We start from the raw sequence: 22,497 nt of genomic DNA, 5'->3' as shown, positions 1-22,497 counted from the left end.
ACTGAGCATTGTGGGCTTCCCTCTTGATTCCTTGCCAAAAGGGAGACTCCACCCATTAAGTATATTGTCACCCTGCACTTAACAGTACACGTGAAAGGTGTCCCTTTAATGGGGTCCCATATAGGAGGAAAAAGTCACAAGTGCAAACAACCTCCCTGGCAATTTTATAGCCATTGATTGAAGATTAAGATTAATGCAGAAGTAGACAAGCAGGGCCCCAAATACTCTCTGACATCAGGGTAGAGAAAAGAGTCAAGCCAGGACATCAGGTAACCATCCACAGGGTTTATGACTGGAAGGAGATAAATGAAGGACAATAATAGCAGAATATCTGCAAAGTGCACAGCAAACAAAAAAACAATTGATTGTGCTGTGACATATCCATCACCGCTTGTAAATGCTCCTTTTATATGTGGTTCAATCTAGAAGTGACATCACATGAAAAAATTCAACTCCATCTTGAGTATGAAAGCTCACGCACTGATTCCCTGCCATCTAGGAAAAGGGTTACTGACACACCTTTCTTGCACACATGGGGTCAGTGAGTTACCAAGGAAGAAGACCAAGTTTGACATCCTTTGTCCAGTGCTGAACTCTGCAATCTCACTGCTGCTCCTTCCATTCATACGCTCCTCACAAGCAGCAGACCACTCTTCTCAGCAATCACGGAAACACTAAGGTGGAGTAAGCTGCAAGAGTGGTCAGACATGTTTTCAGCACTGTCTCTTGTAACATGTTGTCTTGCTGAGCAGTACCAGCTTAGTCTTCCCCTTCACACTTGGGGCCTCAGGTAAGTTCCCGGAACAGATGTAACAAAAAATAAGTTTCCTACATGACAGAGCACCTTTTCTCTCATGTGTTTCAAACTCCAGCCAGGATATAACAGTCTTCTAAATAAATACCTATGTTTTAGTCATATGTGGGAGGTTTAAATAAACACTTCAGCCCACATGTGACATTTAATTTTCACTCCAATAGTGCACTTCCTGCATCAATGTACCATGGTCTTACTGGAATGCAAAATAGGCCAATTGGGTATAAACAAATTTACATTATATTTTATAGGTAAAGCATAAATGCATTGTGACACTGAGTGGCAGTGTCATATCACACACGTTATGATCCAGCCAACATCAGTCCACGAATAAGCAAAACATCCAAGGAGTCCGTGCAGAAAGGTGAATTTGCACAGATTTGATCTGCAAAATGTTAAGCCCCAAAGCAATAGTATGTGCCCTTCCTTCCCTGTTCTGGGAGATGCATTTTGCTATTTTGTCGGTATAAAAACAGGACCTTTGAAAGTACTTATATAGTACCCATCTCTGAGTGACTCCAAATAGTACTTCGAGACGTATGAGTGGTATTATTCCATTAAGTGCATCACTTGACCAATGTCAAAAATTCCAAAAGCAAATCACCCCCTATTACTCAATGCCATACGCTCTTTCATTTGATTTGGATTATCCCATTAGCCATTGCATTCACACAATATTTCTGATTTAACATATCACTTTCAGGAGCTTTAAGTTGAATTTTTGAAATGTGTCAGGTCAAGAAACGTCAACCTAATTCCCTCCAGTGAGTTTGCTTTCATCGTTATCTCTCATTAGAGTTTGTATATGAAGTTTCCAGGTTTCCATTTCTCAGTCCACTAGGGCTTTACATAAATATGTTTATACTATCAGTCTAGGTCCTCTTCCTTTCATGCTGATAGAGACTTATCTTTGTATCTAATGATTGCATAGTGCTTTCTGGGAGGGTACATCAAATTTTCTGGAACTTACACAGAGAGATCATATTCATCTTCTGAACTATCAAAAAGCGAAGTTTAGGTCATGATGTCATTTTAGACTTTATGTGAGGGCAAAGAAGTTAAAAGGAAAATCAAAAAACAATAACTGAAACTCCCCTTATCCCCAAATATATGTTTGTTCTGAAGGAACATATTGTGCCTCATTAACACATATCCATTTGGGGCACATTTCTGAATATCTTGGTATTCTAGATATTCACCTTATTTCTGGAAACGTAGAGAAAATCTTGAATAGTCTTACAAGGGACATCTTTTATTTTGCTGTGCTTCAGATTTTAGCTCCGCTTGAACCACCTAAACCCTTATTTTCACTCCATCCTTGGGATGTAGCCTTGATTTAGTTGCTTAAAAATGTGATAACCAAAGGCTCTTTGAAAATTGCAAACAGCAGATGGAAATGTCAGCAGTTCTGACAGGGTCTCCTTCTACCTTCCCCACCACTTCCCTGTTCCTAGCAGAGGTAAGTCCACGTATGTTTTAAAAAAAAATGCATCAGATGAAATGGGGAGAGATTTCCAGTTTTTCTGATGTATATATAAAAAGAGATCAAAACTAGTATTTGTAATTTTAGCATGAGTTCCACCAGGAATATGACACAAAACTCATTGATAAAGCTGTCTTCTTGACAATCTTTGCTGTTGGAAACAAATGGTGTAGTTGACCAAATATTGCCTTATATTTTTCTGATGATTAGCATCCCACAATAAAAAGGAATCAGGAAGTTCTTCAGAAGTCAGAAGGCCCAAAGCATACCTCCCTAATGTTTCGCCTTGATATAATTCACCATGAAATTTAATCACCGTGTTTGCCATTTGCAGTGCTTTACTTGTCAAGGTACAAAACATTGACTCCTTTCTTTATTTGATTAGATTTACATCAGATCATTGTTACCTCCTTAATTAGAATTAATATGAAACCTGTTGCATTCCTCATAAACTTTTGTTGAAGAGACATTTCCTGATTTTACAGCTCTGTGCTTATCTGGCCACCTTGTTACCTGAAAGATATTTTGAGTCACAAATGACTTTCAATCACTTGGTTACATGGTTTCTCTAGATTTCCTTTTTTGAAGCTGCAATAAATATAACCCCCACTCTTAAATATTCCTTTAGGCAGTCCCACAGGGACCACCCTTTTTCAAATCTCTAGAGCTATGGTTGGGTTCTCAGGGTCAACTCGCTGGGATGAACCCAACCTGTTTTCTTCTTACTTCTGAGTTTCTTGTAGCCCAACCATGGCATGTGTTCCCAAACAGGGGCAATACCTAACAATGGGGTTTAAGATATACTGGCAAGAACAAGTCCAGAGGAAAGTGCAAAAAAATATTACTACATTGAGCAGAACGCCCATAAAACAACTATGAAAACTTTAAACATTCCTTCCTGCTTGCTTAAGACAGAGTTGAAATCTCTGCCTAAGATTGCCTAATATATTGGTTTTTATGATGATGCTATTTTATAAGATTATCTTAAATAAAGCACGTTTGCACGGTCGGAGATGTTGTTAAACATAAGATTATATGAGTCAATGTGTGCCAACTGACAGCAGTTCAGCATCAAATAAGTCAGCATACCCCGTTCATTAAGTCTTTATTCAAGAAGGATGAATTCCAGTAAAATTTGGAAAAAAAGAAGGGTTATTTTTAATGTAAGGAGCAATACAGAAGGCAAACTATAAGGGTAATCACAATGCATGGTAAATCAGAATTAGCATAAGGCTCAATCAGATACGGTAAAGGAAAGCGGTGGAGTCATCATCCAATAGGCTAATGACGTTTACAAAAGTTACCTCTGTAGAGTTTTCCTCCAATATGCTACAATCCATCTGCCCACGTTTTTCCTTTTTTATCACATTTGTGTTTCTCCCCTTAGGTACTTAAGGGCAGACAAATAACAGTTCCCGCTGGTTGTGACTGAAAACAACCCTGATCTAGTTTTGTAACAATAAACATTTCCCCTCTGCTATCTTTAAGGAGCCCCCTGCAAATATATAATTGCAGAAGAACTTTCAAATTAGCAGATCAGAATACAGCTATACTTTTGGACATTTCTCTGCAAGTTCATAGCAACTGCAAAGTCTCTGAGTAAAAGACATTGTGTGTTCAGTTTAGGATTATGCCTTATCGGTCTGTCTATCTATCTATCTATCTATCTATCTATCTATCTATCTATCTATCTATCTATCTATCTATCTATCTATCTATCTATCTATCTATCTATCTATCTATCTATCTATCTATCTATCTATCTATCTATCTATCTATCTATCTATCTATCTATCTATCTATCTATCTATCTATCTATCTATCTATCTATCTATCTCTCTGTCTGTGATGTATGGAAAGCAGCTCAGTGTTCAAATTCAAATTACATTATGCTTTCCAAACGTCCACAGGGGCTGCATAGATTTTACTTTGACACCCATTTCTACAAGGGAACGATTATTCATTGAAATGTAAATATATGTCTCTATTTCTCCCAAATAGCATCTGCCACAAAAAACTCATAGTGTGTGGTGCTTCCATCACCAACGCAGAGAAAAATCTGAAAATTAAAGCCAGGTGCTTTGCCTCATTTCCACCCTTTGAATTCATTCTTGCATTCATTCAGCACTCATCCACTTTGTAGAACATCTTGGTGCTAAATGATAGCTGCCAACTGAGGCATTTAGGTTAGACTAATCTGCAATTGGAAACACAAGGGCTCCAGTAGTTAGACTGGTATTAATCAGGGCCATCTTGAATCTTAGGTGGTTCTGAAGACTGAGAAGATGTATAGGGAGGTAGTTCCAAAGTATATAAGGCCCTCATTACACGCTCGGAACAATAGAGTTGGGTATTTCCAGACATGATCAATACATTACCCGAGGGCTAAGTATTTTCCATCTGGGGTAAATAGCGCAACTTTTGAGTTTGCAACAGGAAAATGGGGCATAAGTTATCAAAACTGCGTCTATCTGCTTTACCATCTTGAGGTGGCTCCGTAAGATACTATGGATGTTGCCTGGACCGACCCAAAGAACTGTAATCCAAGCACTGATAATGTCGAGATTGGACTATGGCAACATCCTCTATCTAGAGCCAACAAGGAGGTAATTCGCAGACTACAAGTTGTACAGAATTCTTAGGCTAGGATGCTCTGTCATGTTCCCAAAACATCTTCCATTTCAGGTACTTTTCAGGACCTCAATTGGCTAAGAATTCACTTCCTCTCTTACTTCGGCATGAAACTAATCATATAAGTTTCCATAAAAACCTTATGACCTGGCTGTTCAACCAGTAACTTTGGTCTTTCTGTTGCTTGGTCCTTGGTGCTGGGAAACCTCAGGGTAGCTGTGCGCCCTACAAATTTAATATAATAATAATAATAATAATAATAATAATAATAAAAATAATAACATGTAGAATCATTTTTGACACTTCCAATCCCACAGGTTTTCTTTTCTTTTTTTTTTGTAGCCCAACATGGTTTGACCTGCTGAAATCTATCAAGGGAAAATGCAAGCGTGTAAGGTTTATCATACAACTCCTAATCTAACTCCTATCCTTGTCCATACTTTTGTTTCTACGGGATCCTGTAATCAGGGCCCAAAATACTATTTCCCCTCCCTCAAGAGTTTGAACCAAGGTACAGGCAGGAAAGGAACCGGGTTAGAAGAATGAGTTCCTTCCAAGTAGTGCCTGGAGAATCTTTCACCAGGGCAGGAGTGAACAAACCTATAAAAGACCCTGTGGATAAGGGATAGGGCTTTTAATCCGACTCTGTGCTTGAGAAGAAGTCAAATAAGCTGTCTCCAGACCACTGAGACATGGTCAAATTTCTTTAAACGTGTTGCCTTGTTCGCAGCACAATTCTGAATCCACTGAGGTTTCAGTAATGCATGGTGTTAGAAATGGGGTTTCGGGTTGACTAGGGTATGCAACTAAGCCAGACAGAACCCACCACTGGGCAAGTAAGTTACACACCAAAGATATCCTGTGCTCACTCTCTGGTAGCTTGGCACAGAGCAGTCAGACTTCTCATCATCGGTAATGTGTAAAGCGTTTGCGCAAAACATTCACAAAGCAACACAATGAATACACCACAAAAGACACTCCAGACAGGATTACTTAAAAATGTATATAGTATATTGTAGAAAAACAAGACCAAAATACATGAATCATAAATATTGGCATCCAATGTTATTATAGTACTCGTTATCCTGGACAATGCAAGGCAAAAAAACACACATCAGAAAATACTTAGGGTATGAAATTCCGCAAATTATGAAAAAGCTTATGAATCACAAAATATTACAATCAGCACATGAATCACCACATATCATCTTAAGCACAAAGAGTGCAGTGCACCTGCGCTCCTACTAAGCTTTATCTGGTAAACTTGGATCCCACGCAGGGCACAGAAGCACATATGCACCTACTCAATGTACTACAGTATTACTGAAAGTGATGAGCACGTTCTGGTGACATGCATGCCAACACACAGTCACTCTGAATAGGGGCTTTCAGATGCTTTTTGTTACACTCCCCTGATCAATGCAGCCTCTATGAGTCGTGGGACCACTCGGGTCCGGTCACAAGTAATCACCAAGTATTTCCATGCACAACCACTGGCTGATGCAAGCCGCAATGAGGTCAGGGCCCACCCGCGTCTGGTGAACATGCACACTACCTTAGGAGCATCCTTTTAGGGTGTCGATAGGCCACTGACACAGGGTGTGCCTAGCTGTATGCTGACCCTCTCTGGTTGGGGCAGGGCCAGCTTTAGGGCGGTGCGACTGGTGCGGCCGCACTGGTCGCTGACCTGTGGAGGGGGCGCCGACCTCAGGGCGGGCACTTGTTTAGCATTAGCTTATGATTGCAGAGATGAGGGACACTTTTGCCCGGTGGTAGTGTGAGAATCCGAGGAGGGTTCATGGTGTGTGAGGATGGCAAAATTGATTGTCGCACCAGGTGCCACCAGAGCTAAAGCCGGCCCTGGGCGAGGTAGTCGGGTGGGGACGGATGTCGCAGTCAGGCTCCTCAGGCTGGAGTTGAGTCATGTCATTATTTGGCCGATTCTGCTCTGTGAAAAGGTGCACCCAGCACAGCTCACATGCCTGGATAACAAAGGAGCCTTGGGACACACACACCAGGGGTTGCAGTCTGCAGCGCTGGCTCAGCAAGCACTCTCAACCACGAAGGCAGGATCAGGCCTCATAGCGATGTTTTTAAGCTGGAGCATCAGTCCTCTGAACGCTCATCAACAAAGAGGCACAGAACGGCCTCCACAATCCAATAGAAAAACCACAAAGCCTTTGCAAAGGAAATCACATAATAGGCATGGATTTGAAAAGGGGGAGTTTGAAGTAAAGATAGAATTATAGGACTAGATTTGTTAAAGGGAAGTAGTAGGCTTTTTGTAAGTAGTGGTAGTGTGTTCTTGTTATTTGGGGCGATGGCCAAATGAGGGATGAAAGTTTGAGAAGGATGTTTGAGAGTTCATAGTAGTCATAAAGGTTTGGAAAGAGACAGAGTGGGAAGGATGGAAGGGTAGTTTTTTTAATAGCAAGATATATATATATGTACATATATGTGCATGAACATCTACATAAATATATATATTTGGCTATAGATAGATACACACAAATGCATACAGTTAGATTGAAACGTTTTAAGCAAACACCACTCCTTTGCAATGTAAGGTGCTTGGGCACATTAATGTGTGTGGCAAGATGCATTGTCTGTATTGGCAGAGAACATGTCGGCCGGCTGGCAGTTGTTCGAATGTGCTTCCAAGTCAAGAAACGTTAACATGACCCAAGGGCGTGCAAAACTTCAAAATTAGCTTACCTTGCTCAGAAATGTAGAAAGTGAAGCAAAGGGATCAGGGAGTTTGATTTTTCTTCACTACGGGCATTTGATTGAAGACCATGGAGCACGCTGAGATTCCAGGGAAGGAGCAGCGATAGGCTAAAACCGGGCACGAGCTCCACAGGGGGCATAGAGCCGCGGTGGCGATCATTGTCCGTGGGAAGAGAGGAGGACGCGGTCTGGGAGACCAAGTGGCAGCCAGAGTGAGTGGTGCAGTGGCAGCCATTTATTTGGTTGGCACTGACTTGTTGCAGCCTATGAGAGTCAGGAGGAGAGGAGGCACATGGACACTTCATGATAGGATAGCCCTGCAGCAGGAGGTAAGTATATATAGGAGTAGAGATTGGAGGGGACTCTTAAAAAACAAGACCTTCTCATCCTCGGTATTCTCCATTGGTAAGGATTTTAGTGGTGGGGGGTCAGTGGAGGATAACTATACTGACTTCTGTGACCAGATTAGTACTAGGCTTGACCAGATTGCTCCCATAAAGAATCATAAAAAGACCGGCATGCTGTCAGCCGGTTGGTATAATGGTCACCTTAAATCCTTAAGATTGATCTGCCGACAGACAGAGAGGAAATGGAGGAAGTTCTACAAATCCTTGTGGAAGGCTGCAATAGTGGATTATAGGAGGGGAATTAATTTAGCAAAATCAGAATATTTTGCTAACATTATTTTAAATTCAAAAAATCACTGCAGAACAATTTTTAAAATAGTGTAGTAAATGGCTGTTCCCGAATGCACACAATCCAAAAGCCAGCCAACTCCAGCGTGTGTGACAATTTCGCGACCTTTTCCATGGAGAAAATACGTAACATCATTGAGGGTCTGAAGGTGAATAACATCTCCAGGAAAGATGGCCTTACCATAGAAATGAATGTGCCACGAGAGAGAGGAAAGGTAAACAGGGTAGAATCAGACTTTCGGACCTCCTTGAACCATTTCGAACCTTTCTCCGTGAAGATTTTTAACAGAATTGCCTTGAGTTTGTCATCAGGTTCCCCTTTAGACCCTCTCCCACCTAAAATGTGGAAGAAACGGGGCTCTGAGCTCCTTTCCATTTTACGTCAGATTTGTAATAGCTCTCTAACGTCTGGAGTTGTACCCGCATGCTGGAAACGGGCTGTGTTCACTCCGCTCTTAAACAAAGCGACACTTGACCCGACCTGCGCTGGTAAATATAGACCAATTTCTCTCTTTCCTTATCCGATTAAAATCGTTGAACGTCTGGTCAGCAAAACGCTATCTCAGTTCCTGGACTCCAACTCCAGGCTTGACGATGCACAGTTTGGTTTTCGGCCTGGCCATGGAACTGAGACTACTCTGGTGACCGTGTTAGATGACCTTCGGATGCGAGGACAATCAGGCATTCTCATTTTGCTTGACCTGTCTGCCACTTTTGACACGCTCAACCAGGACACTCTGCTGACCAGGCTAGAAGAGGTTGGGGTGATGGGGACGGCACTGGAATGGTTCCGGTCCTACTTATCCAACAGGTGAAAGGCGGTTTCTCTTCCACCGTTTCAATCTATATTTGCCGCTATCCACCATGGGGTTCCGCAGGGATCTGCGATAAGCCCTATTCTCTTCAATATTTATATGAGACCCTTGATTGAAATCTTTAAGGCACATGGTGTGAAATTGGTGAATTACGCCGATGACACCCAAATCTTCTTTTCCCTAGAGAGAAATCGGTCAACTTCTCAGGCGAATTTTCATGATTGCATGCTAGAAACTGCCCATTGGCTAAGAGCCAATTCACTTCAATTCAACTCAGATAAGACTGAAGTTCTATATTGTGTGGTGGGGAAAGTTCCTCCTCCCTTTCCTGATAACTTTTGGCCTTCTTCAGCTGTTTCTACAGTGGTCCTGGTTACAGCTGTATGTAATTTGGAAGTCATGATGGATGCTAACCTTACTTTGGAAATACACGTAAATAAGTTGGTGGGGGTCTGCTTTTCCCTGATTAGAGCTTTGAGGAAAATTCTTCCGCTGCTGCAAAAGATGGCCAGAGCATTGGTCATTGGAAGTGTCATCCTCAGCAGGTTGGACTATTGTAACGTCCTACTATTGGAGGCCCCAAAATTCTTAGTTGATCGTCTTCAAAGAGTCCAAACCATGGTGGCCAAACTGCACTGATGAAACCACGTTGCTCATCAAGCTCTTTGGTTCTTGCCGAACTTCATTGGTTGCTAATAATGCAGAGGGTTCAGTTTAAGTCTCTCTGCCTGGTCTTCATGGCCCTCCATGGTTTTGGACCCAACCCTCTTCAGGAGACCTTTGTAGGGTATACTCCATCAAGGTGTCTTCGCTCTTCTACAGCCCACCTGGTGAGAGCTCCTAAAATCTGTAAAGTAGGTCAGGAGGCAAGACGTTTAGCTCGGCTGCCGCCAAACTCTGGAATAACCTCCCTTTGGAAATTAGACAGTCTCTGGATCTTTTGCTGTTCAGGAAAATGGTCAAAACATGGCTGTTTCCCAGAACTTGACTGTCCGGAGGGCCCTCTGTTAAATCCACTCTGACACCTTCCATTGATTGATGACTCGTGTATCATAGCGCCAAGATACCCGTGCGTGATAGTTGCGCTCTATAAATTTTGTATGCAAATACAAGGCGGATGAACCGTGTTTGGAGGGCTTGGAGGGGGTGGGTATTTTCTGACCAAATAAAGCAGGACAGCACTACAAATCAATCAAGATGTACTTTAAGAGGTGTTGCAAAAGAGGCGCCCCTTCAGGTCCCTTGCAGCCCAGACCAACATATATTGCAGGTTAGCGCAGCGAAGCCTGTCAGGGAAGTCACCACCCCACTACTTGTCCAGTTGCCTCTTAAAAAAAACAAGGCCCAGACAGAGAACCAGGAGCAAAGGCTTAAGATCACCCCATCACTCCGGACCCTTAAGTCATGCCTAAGACCCTGACACTGAGAAAAAAAGGGGAAGACAAGAGTAAAGGCAATTGGAGATTCAGGGTGGAGAATCCGTTGACTCCGGTATATCACCATTCAAGAACAAAATGGCGACTGAAGAGGAGGTAGATTTTGTAAGCCTGAACAGTTTTCAGGTTTTAGCTACAGTAGACCCAGAGGTCAATCACCCTCAAACATCTGGGTCAATGGCAGGGAAGCCCGATGTGTGGACAACTGCTGCAGGTCTACCCTCCCCCCAGGGGTATGCTGTCAGCACAGGAGCCTGTAGGCTCTATAACTCCAGTAGCTGAGGTCACATTAACCCAGACATCAAACCAGTCGGTTGGAGATCTGATTCAGATTTTAACTACAGAAATTCGGAGCAGATTTGAGACTTCAGAATCAGGTCAGAAAGATATACGGACGGACGTGACAATCTGGAAAAGCGGTTCAATGATCTAGCAGATAGGACAAAGGAGTTGGGAAATTCATTTAAGGAGTTAACATTTCAAGTGGCTGCAAATAAGGAAGGCGTTAGATTCCTGAAAGAAAAGCGAAGAAGGAATGCAACAAAAGTTGGAGTCCTTGGAGAATAATCAGAGAAGGGATAACCTGTGTCTTTTGAAAATTCCAGAAGAAGCAGATGGTGATAATCTGACATCCTTTGTTGCAAGACTGATTATGGTAGGGACCCAAGTTGAACTCCTGGAGCAAGACATCATCAATGACATTCTGGGGATACATATAGACCTCTATAGGTTAAATCCTATTCGAATGAAGCCCAGGAAGATTTTTTTTAAAAGATGCAGTGTCTGTTTGTTTTGTTTGTATCAGCTCCTGGTACATTCAGCAGCGTTGGTGGTCAGGCCCAGTGAGGGCCAGGGCAAATAGAACTGGGGTGTGGACCCCATCTAAGCCCCCTTTAGACTTTAGAGACTGACACTGACACTATGCTGTAGATCATTTCTTTAGATATTCTTATTTCACTCAGCATTGCCTGGCATTCAGCTGTTTAGTCGCTGCACAAGCGCAGTAATTATTTGAAAACTGTGTACAAAAGCTTTCTCATCTTAACATGTTTCAGTCAACATTTTTTTGCTAGTGATCTGTGAGGACAAATAGGAATATGTCACCATTTGCTGTTCGTCAGGATCTTGTCTTTCTATGAGTCACTAATTAAGAAGATGGAGTTCATTAGTAATTATTAGGACATTGGAATGTTTGAAGCTTCATTGTCTTCAATGGAGTGCTCTGGACTTCTAATGGCTGGTAAAAGGTCGGAGCTCCAGCATTAAAATGTTTGTCGTTCACAGTTGTTGCTGTGAACAAAGGACTCATGCAGCCCAAGGAGATTTAAATCCCCTCCGTGAAGCCTTTGTTTTATTTGTTAGAACATTCTTCCCTCTAATGGTGGATTATTCTAATAGCCTTAGAGCCCTCCGTAGCGGGCTATACCGACCACAGAAGGCCCACTCCCTTGTTAAAGGTCCTCGTCTTCTGCTCTTGCCTTTAGCACTGGAGCGAACCTTTAATGGTTATAGTAGCAAATGAAGATTAATATAATATAAATGTACCTAGCCTAGTTGCAAGAAATATAATATCTAAGAAAGAATGGTGTCAAAACTTGCATATTCACTCACTCATCCACCTAAGTTAGTTAAATATCTGATCCAGAGACATTTCTACACGTACCTCATGCCTTAAGTGTACATCTTCTGAGGGTGGTGAAAGTTGGCACTAGTTTTCTTTGCCAGATCTGTTCTGTGAGTAATGCAAGATTATATGTGCTGCCTTCTATGAGAGAGGAGCTTGCTTTGCTACTGCCATGGTATACCTATTCTGTACGGAAGCAAAACTTGCACTGGTGATGCCCAATTTGTACCTGTCCTATGACAGAGAACGCTTGTGCTGCTTCCCTAGCAGTACAGTCCCCTGAAGGAGGTACGCTTGGACTATTTCTGGCCACAGTGTTCCTGTTCTATAAAGTTTGCAATGTTTCTACCCAAGGTGTCTGTATGTTGATTGCTGAGTTCTGGCACCTCACACTACCTCCCAGCGAAATATTGGACACCTTGCTCTGTCTACCCAGAGAATCAAGTGCAGAAAGAGTTCTATTAGGCCCCGTTTGTAGAGTCATAGTAGGACATACCTCAGGACAACAGAGGCAAGTGCCCTCAACCAACATGGATGCGACCCAGTAGCCCTTGCCTGTCCCCCCACCCCACCCTCAGAAAGGCCTGCCACCGAAGAAGCTGCACTGACTCCAAGACTCGTCTGGTTTTTTTTCTATCTGGGCCGGGCTACACATAAATGCCTCATGGCTCCATTTCATACATGAGACCTTCAGCCATTATTACATTTTTACGGATCAGCATCTTGCATGGATGGACTTGTATACCCATGCATATGATATAAAACTATGAGTAGTCCATTGTAAAGTAGGGGTGTGAAAAATAGGTCCGGGTAGGTTGCATCAATGCTAAAGTTTTTAGGATAGCCACATAAAATTAATTTACATAAAAGTGGTCTAAATGGAACTTATTTACTTAGCAGAGTTTATCATGAAAATATGGCATGGATCCAACCCTTATTGACCTATGTTGGTCTGCTCTAATGTAATGTGTTAGTGGTTGGAAAGTCAGCAGTGGCTGAAGTTGCCACTCATTACACTGCCTATTATGCTCCTGACGACAGTGGTCTACTGTAGCTGTGTGCCTTCTTCAACTCGCTTATGAGTTGACAGGGGCTCTATTGTGGTACCATGTAAATTTTGGTCCACAGGAATGATTGCTTCGCTGTGTGCCACAAGCTAATGATACTTAATAACTGTTTTACCCTTAGGAACCTATCTGCACCCCTCAACCAAATAAAACCCTCAGATGTACTCAAATATCTTTACTGTCCTGATTATGACCCCTAGTTTAACATGCTTGGGTTGAAACATTGACTTACCACATGAGGCTCAATGAGACGTTTCGGATCCTTCGTCAGACCATTGCAAGGCCACAAGAAGCGCGGTACGGACTGAGCACCTGGAAACTTTTTTGCCACTTGTTGCTTAAATTCGTTTCTGTTGTTCTTATACTTCCGTCCCTTCACCATTCACAAAAGGTTTTGTCACAATTTTCAAGTGATCACTGCTCACACTGCTCGCCACTGCATGCTTGTACATGTAACATTATATATGTTATTACTTTGATTTCATCTTCTGCTTTTGGTCTGTGTACTTTATCTTTTAGCTGCATTGAGTGTACCTTTCCAATAATTCAACAATTAGTTGTTTATTTGGCTGATCTAACAATTATTTTTTTAGTTTGTGTGCCACTAAGGCTCATTACCAGTTGCCTGGTCTTCAGGCATCCCTTGCAACCACACCTGCTGGCAGAGAGACTTAATTACTACTTACACAAACTTGTATTGGGTATGAATCGTATGATAAAATTTGGGTCCATGTTACATCTTGGCGGATCAAACTTTCCCGAATTTCTCGGGGAAAACTTCTGATATGTGCTATTCCATGTGTGAGATGTGTTTATGGAGTGCGATAAACAACACACTCTGATCAGGGCCACTCCTAATGAGGAGGTCTGCCACACAGGTGTTTTGTTATGGTGATTTCATTGAGGGAGGGAGGTGGGGAGGATGGGCGGTCGTGTGTTCTGCTGCCTGAAGTCCTGATCTTTTTGAGTATTACAGACTCGTGGTGTGATCTGCAGCAGGACAGTAGGGGCCATATGCATGAAAAAAGAGTTTTACGATTCTCAAATTGCAAATCCTACATATTCCTTATTTGCGAATCGCAAGTTGAGATTCACAATTAAGGAATACCTTCCCATTCATTCCTATGGGCTAGGAGGCCCAGAGGAATGAAAGGGAAGACATTCTCAATTTGCGATTACCAATGAGAGAATCGCAAATTGGGAATGCAATTTCAAGGTTGCAAGGATGCCAAAAGGACACCGTGTTGCACCCTTGAAATATGCATGTGTGCACATTTTGCGCACATACATGCCCTAACGGCATGTATGTGCGACATGGTACTTTAAAAAAAAAAATCAAAATAGTGTTTTTTTGAAGAAAATCGCAAATTACCACTAACTTGAAATTGGTGGTAATTTTTCAATTCCTTAAGGCCAAATAGCAAATTTCTGGTGCTTCCAGAATTGCATTTAAAGAATCTCAATTTGCAATTCCTTAATTGCATTTGCAAAATAGAGAATCGCAAATTTTGCGTTTCTCTATTTTGCGGCGGCCTTTTAGGATCATACATCCCAAAAGGCTTTTTCCCATTTGCAAACTGGCAGATTCTGAGAATCGGCATGTTTGCAAACGGGAAAAAAGCTTGATACATATGGCCCTAAGTGTCATGGCAGCGAGTGGTCTGGATTAGTTTGAAGCTGGGGAGGTACCAGGGGAGATTGATTGGATGTCTACGTCGAGACAGCCAGATAGAGAGTCTAATCGGAGCTTCTCTTTCATGTCTGTATTACAGTTGGGTGCAGGTGAAGGAAGCCTACAGAGGCGTCAAAGAGACAATTTTGGTATTGGCACAGCCGTCATCACAGACAGCTCGAGACCGAGCACCAACAACAAGGTTTTGGAAGGGACGACGGAGGTGGGTCTGTTTCACTGACCACGAGCAAACTCTTGCGAAGTCACAAACGCACCACGAAGTGCCAAAACAAGCGGCCCACCGGCGCCACCTGTAGTGTATGGGAGAACACAAACCCGTGATCTTCTGCAGCAGTGATGCTTACATGTTTATAAATACATTACAAAAAACGGTGATGCCTTTTTACCTATGCCTTTTTATTACTACTCTAATTTGCAACTGAGAATTATGACTGTTTCTGTAATAAAATATTGGTATTTAGACAGTGATGATATAGAAGGTGGACAATATAAAAATTATAATAAAGTTCCATTGTCAAATTCACCCACAGTTTTTTTTTTTGCATTTCTCTTTTTCATCTTTGTGCGGAAGAAATAACTTTTCAAGTTTCTAAACCCAGTTGAAGAAATGTTATTTGAAGAAATGTTGACAGCTGCATCGTACATGCGCCAATCAGAACATATGCACCCCTCCATGCCATAGCAATGGTGATGCGTCAGGGCCTAAGCCTGGTGCTTGCTAAGTTGGAGACGGGCCTGGCCGGTAGCAGACGTTTGCCATATTTAGTTCCCCACTGGGCAGGGATTTCTTTTACTGAGGTGCTCCTGCTGATGATGTGAGGGCACTTTGGTACGGTGACCAGATTTTGAGAAGGGAAAACCGGAACACGCCAGACATAAAAGTAGGACTAAAGCATTTAGCCTTAATTTTATGTCTAGCCTGTCCCAATTTTGCTTTGCCTTGTAAATGTGTACACACACACACCCATATATACACACGCACACATACATATATGGATGTGTACATATAAACACACACGCACACACACACACACAAACATATATATCTTTCAAAGATGCTTTATTCGGTATGTATGAATACAACCATATAGAAACAAACATAAAGATAAATACAACATACATATGTGTCAGTTTTGGTCTGCCAAATGCCTTGGTTGCTTGAATACATTATACATTTAACAACACATATCCGACAATCCTTAAAGTACTTTTTGGTACATTTGTCTACTGATGTATGTGCAAATTTAGCAGTATCAAAGTGCAAAATTGATTATATCATCCTTACAGATGTATAACTTACATTAGGGCATACTTCTACTAATACATGTACATTTGTCTACTAATGTATGTGCAAATTTAGCAATATTAAAGTGTAAAATTAATTTATATCATCCTTACAGATGTGTAGCTTCCAGTGAAGCGTACTTCTACTAATACATGTGCAAAATAGCAAGATAAACTGCAGAGCAACTATACCGTTCTTTCTGTATACAGTATACAATAGCAGCACTTGTCCGGCATTAGTAGATGTGCAAATTAGCATAATAAAGTGCGAAGTGACTATACCATCCTTCCTAAAGTGCAGTATGCATTTAGCAGCACAAATCCGAATACTTTAGGAATGTATCTCATTACGTTCTACTAGCTGTAAGTGATATAAGTGGTAGGGGTATTCAATTTCAACATAATAAAAAGGTTAAAAAAGTAAATCATTAGTTGAGTTCATACAATAATTGATTTTCGTACTGAAATACATTTTAAAATATAAGTGGCCACATGGAAACATACATCGGGGGTCTCTAAATTAAACATCAATTGCATCGCTGTTTTTGTACTACGCGTATTGTATTTTAAAAAGATGGGTTTCAGATCAAATTTCCTAAAAGAAGTATAAAAGTTACAGAATAGCAAAAAGTGACAAGTGCTCTGTTTGGATTTATCATCGCAGGGACAAAGACAGGTACTGGGTTTCTTAGTTACAGGGAATGCCACTAGGTGGTGCACAATTCCCAACCGGAGACGGGTCAATACAAAACTGTGGGAGCTGATACTAACAACAGTAAGGTAAGTTTGGAAGCCTTCATTGATGTTATATTCCAGATAGAGATTAAACGTACTTTGTTTTACATATCTTTCCATTCTAATCCCATCTGTATATTTAAGGAATGAGACGTTAAGCTCCCGCTTCGACAACGCAGACCCCGTTGTTAGATCTTTAAAGATGTTTAGACCATACAGTGTCTTATACCAATGTTGTATATGGCTTAACCAGGGAATATTTAATCGGCGATCGAGCTTAATACAGTCAGTAATTACATCCTGAGTAAACTTTGTCTCTTCCTTTGCCCAGATTGAGCGCCATAGGGACAAGGGTCGTAAAATAATTAGATCATTAACATAATTTATGTCAAATTCCCTATGTACTATCTCAATTGAGGCCATAGCCGGGGCACAAATTAAGCATTTTAAAAACACGTTCTCCTCGCGCTGGATCAAGTTAGCACTCTGGGCATTATATCCCCATATCCCAGCCCCGTATATAGCTGATGGTACACAGACAAAATATCGATTTTTAAATATCGATATGCAAAAATATCGAAGTTTAAATATCGATATACAAAAATATCGAAGGTAAGTAATATCGACAGTCTAAATATCGATATTGGCATGATATCAGTAATATCGAAGTTGTAAATATCGATGTTAATAATATCGAAATTAATAACTTTGATGTTACTAATATCAATTTTTAAATAAATTTAGTGTATATTATATTGTATTTATTATGTTTTATTATTTATTTTTAATGTTATTTTATTAAATATTGTCTTTTACTACTGTAGCGGGTTGTGGGTTTATAGGGGAATAGGGTGGGAAGTAATTTAATTATGTTAAATTAATTATTAATTAGTAGGAATTATTAATTAATTAATTGAGAATTAATTTTTAATTATTTTTAATTAATTTATTAATAGATAAATATGTTCTGTAGCGGGTTATGGGTTTATAGGGGAATAGGGTGGGAAGTAATTTAATAATAATTAATTAATTGATATATGTTTGTACATATTTTAATTAATAATTAATTGGTAATTAATTTCTATTCATTAGTTAATTAATTATTATAATTTTTTACATATTTATAATTATTAATTAGTTGGTAATTAATTATTATTAATTATTTAATTACATTAATTATAGTAATTTTTTTATATATAATTTATTGTTATTCTTAATTAATTAATTGTGCAAAATAATATTAATTATTAAATTAAATTAATTACAGCAAATGTGCTAATATATTTACTTTATTGTTATTGTTAATTAATAATTAATTGGTAATTAAATAATATTAATTAATTTTGGGTACAGGGGTATTTTTAGGGTTCAGGGTCAGTTTTCAGTTCATGGGTACAGGGGTATTTTTAGGGTTCAGGGTCAGTTTTCAGTTCATGGGTAAAGGGGTATTTTTAGGGTTCAGGGTCAGTTTTCAGTTTTTGGGTAAAGGGGTATTTTTAGGGTTCAGGGTCAGTTTTCAGTTTTTGGGTAAAGGGGTATTTTTAGGGTTCTGGGTCAGTTTTCAGTTCATGGGTAAAGGGGTATTTTTAGGGGTCAGGGTCAGTTTTCAGTTTTTGGGTAAAGGTGTATTTTTAGGGTTTAGGGTCAGTTTTCAGTTTTTGGGTAAAGGGGTATTTTTAGGGTTCAGGGTCAGTTTTCAGTTTTTGGGTAAAGGGGTATTTTTAGGGTTATGGGTCAGTTTTCAGTTCATGGGTAAAGGGGTATTTTTAGGGTTCAGGGTCAGTTTTCAGTTTTTCGGTAAAGGGGTATTTTTAGGGTTCAGGGTCAGTTTTCAGTTCATGGGTGAAGGGGTATTTTTAGGGTTCAGGGTCAGTTTTGGGTTTTTGGGTAAAGGGGTATTTTTAGGGTTCAGGGTCAGTTTTGGGGTTTTGGGGTACAGTCGTACAGGGTAAAAATAAAATAAATTTAAATTAAATCAATTAAATGAAATTAAAAAATATAAAATTACATTAAATTATTAAGTTTTTAATTTATTTTAAATGTATATGTATTAGTTTTAATTTTTTAATTATGTTTTAATATTTTTATTTAATATTTGTAACATTATATGTATTTTATAATTATTTTTACATTATTATTAATACATTTAAAAAAACGATATTTTTAATTTCGATATTTTTGTACTACGATATTATTTTTTCGATATTTTTGTACTTACCTTGTTAGGGATAGGATTCCTATATTTTTGACTTCGATATTTTTGTTCCGATATTTTTGTATTTCGATATTTTTGATTTCGATATTTTGTCAGACATTCATAGCTGATGTTATACATCTTGCATTATATATGGACAACATTTCATGAATTCTGCGACCCCCTAATTTGGCAGCAAATCTAAAAACACAACTTGTATTCCTAGCCATTTTAAAAAGGACACCTTTTTGTTCACTGGCCCATCTCCCGTCTCCTGAAAAAGTGATGCCTAAATAACAAAAACTCCTGACAGATTCTAATCTCTCCCCATCTAGAAAAAAGGTTTCTTACCACATATCATTGTAACCGTCTTTCCTTTATTAATTTTCAACTTCGTACTTTCAGTAAATATGTGGAACTGATTAATTAGATGTTGCAATCCGTTTTGAGTCCTGGAAAGAAGGACCGCGTCATCCGCGTATAAAAGGATTGGGATTGGGTTACCATTAATGATAGGTGCATCTGCATTAGTCTGTCTTAAAATTTGGTCTACTTGATTTATAAAAAGGGAGAACAGAAGAGGGGCAAGTACACATCCTTGTCGGATACCTCTCTTAATTTTAAAAAAAGGGGTGCACTCTCCATCTGTTCCAAATCTGACTTTGCTGGACACGTTATTGTACAGCCTGGCAAGCAGATGGATGATTTCAATGGGGGCACCCATCGCCAGCAGGATAGGCCAGAGCAGTGCATGTTCCACCAGATCAAATGCTGAACTCAAGTCAGCGAAGCACAAGAATAGAATACCATCTTTAGCTTTAGTGTACTTGCTGACTATAAGTTCCAGGTTCACGCACTGCTCCATTGTTCCCATCCCCCTGCAGAACCCATATTGCACTGGGGATAAGATGTAATTTTCCTCAACCCAGGCTTCCAATCTCACTAATAGGACTCGACTAAGGATTTTAACTGTCGAGTCCAGAAGTGAAATGGGGCGATAGTTTCGAGCTTCGGACCTGGATCCTTTTTTGTAGAGTCGTACAATGATTGACTGCCCCATGTTAATGGTAGGCTATCTTCTACGGCCGCGTTAAAATAGCGTGTCAATATTGGTGCCCATAGAGTCATTTCGTGTTTATAAAAGTCCATGGGTACCCCGTCAGGCCGAGGTGCTTTGCCACCCTTACTATTTTTGATTGCCTCTGTGACTTCATTTAAAGTTAAAAATAACTACATTTTCTGCCATTTAAGGCATGGTACTGTATCAGCACTTAAAATCGACCCATCTGGATTAAAATCAGAATAAAAAATTCCAGAAAAATGGGCAATCCATGCGTGGCAACTAACATGCGAACTGATTTCAGGAATATTGTCATTCTTTATAAAGGGACCGTTTATAGTTTCCCAGAATAATTTGTGATCTTTTGTTTCGGCAGCCATATCCAATTTCTGCCAAGCATCATTTTGCAACTCTTTTTTGTCTGGATGCTAGGGCAGTCTTATAATTAAGTCGCTCTTCTCTGATTCTGTCTTTATCTCTTGGTTTAACATCAAGCGCTATTTTTAACTTTTTTAGTGACTGAGCACAGTGCTTGTCAAACCACACAGCTTTATTTCTCTTAGGCTTTCTATTTCTTACAGCCAAGGAGCTCTCAACAGTATTAGTTATTTGCAAAAAGTTAGAAAGTAAAGTGGGCACGATCACATTAGGTGCTAGGCAATAGCCAACCTCTCTACTACATTTGCGGATAGTATCCACCATTAATTTATTGGAGCCTATTTTGGTCCATTTGATCCTCATGCCATTTGGTCTCTCGGCCGTAATCCCTTGGACGGGTCTACCATACACATTTGTTTTTGGGCCCCAACCCATTAATTCCATTGATATACTATTATGGTCACTCACTGGCTGCTCTATTACCCAGACATTGGAATAAACAGAACCATTGGACACCAAGATATGATCAATGTTTGAGTGGGCATCTCTCCCTCTAAATGTTGGGCACTTTTCATTATTTTTATTCTTTGTACATTCTAGTAGCTCCAAATTTAATTTAGCCACCAGATTATTCAATGCACTACCGTAATTATTGTGGGGGAAATGGTTAAAGATAGTACTATCACCACCAGGGTACTCCTCTCGATGTCCACAAATCCCCTTCTGGGTGTGACTACATGCTTTGATATTAAAATCTCCTACCCAGAGTATTGCAGGGCTTTTGCTTGAAGGTGCGATTGTTTCTTCTATTGCCCACTCAACGTCCGAGACAATCTTACCCCGATTGGGCCCCACAATGTTATTATAAAAGTTCACAATAACTAAATCCCTACATTTACTATGTGTCAATCGCAAGACTGATGCATGCTCACCCAACTCCACATATCCCCCAGCACTGAATTCCGTTAATTTAGTGGATACCAGAGTCAGTAGGCCACCCTTTGCTCTGCCTGCCTTGGATGCTACTGCTGCCACGCTATAGGAAGTGTAACCATCGACTTGTATTTGATCTCTGTGCCACGTCTCTTGCAGACATATTATGTCGTAACCCTGTATAATGAAGTTGTCCCAGAACGGAGTAGTTAGTTTAGCGGCAATTCCCGCTATATTCCAAGTGGTAACCTTAAGAAAGTCGACGGGGTTGCCTCGTGTAACCTCAGAATGGTCAGTCAATAACGGTGTTCCTAGACTCACAATCATATTAATGTCTGTAAGTGTGGTTACATTTGTCATAATTGCATCGTTGTCTATACATTCAATACTTCAATACTAGTCAATACTAGTCAAGTTTAACGCAGTTACATCTTCTACCCCACTTTGGCCCCCGAGCTCTTGTTCAATTGTAGCTATTTCACCAGATATAGTAATTTCAGGATGTGGGACCATAGATGATACATTCAGTCAATCGTTCTCCTCTAATGAGTTGAACACCTGAAATCTGTTACAGATCGGAACTGTGAAATTGTCGTATACATTATACAATGGAGATGGTATGGGGGGAACATTGGGATAGTTAAGATGAACAGCTCTAGGATGCTGGAAAGACTGCGATGTAATTTGTCTTCTTGACTGGTTCCTATAGAAATAATCAAGTGGGAACAACGTGATGTTATATTCATGATTAGATGGTATAGGTGCATTTAGAATCGAATCTCTCGCCCACTCAGTGGTCCTGTAGTTTATAACTATGCAATCCCCATTTATCTCCTTTTTACTTGGACCCACCCATCCTACCCTCTGTGTGGAAATAATCTGGCTAGCCCCTCGTGTTGGAAAACCACAATTTTTCACAAGCCAGTGC

General features: G+C 40.2%; 1 protein-coding gene across 1 annotated transcript in view; it reads left to right on the top strand.

The window, feature by feature from the left end:
- ADGRD2 (adhesion G protein-coupled receptor D2) overlaps positions 1–15,508 on the top strand; it is a 387,169-nt gene extending 371,661 nt beyond the window's left edge. The window contains exon 24 of the mRNA XM_078640338.1: positions 14,935–15,508. Coding sequence (XP_078496464.1) covers positions 14,935–15,281 — 347 coding nt within the window. The 3' untranslated portion in view covers positions 15,282–15,508. The remainder of the gene's footprint in view (positions 1–14,934) is intronic.
- The last annotated feature ends 6,989 nt before the right edge of the window (positions 15,509–22,497 follow it).

Source organism: Lissotriton helveticus, chromosome 5_1 (genome assembly GCF_964261635.1).
Source record: "Lissotriton helveticus chromosome 5_1, aLisHel1.1, whole genome shotgun sequence".
NCBI lineage: Eukaryota > Metazoa > Chordata > Amphibia > Caudata > Salamandridae > Lissotriton > Lissotriton helveticus.
Note: the sequence above shows the minus strand (reverse complement) of the source record. Positions and strands in the feature narration are given on the sequence as shown.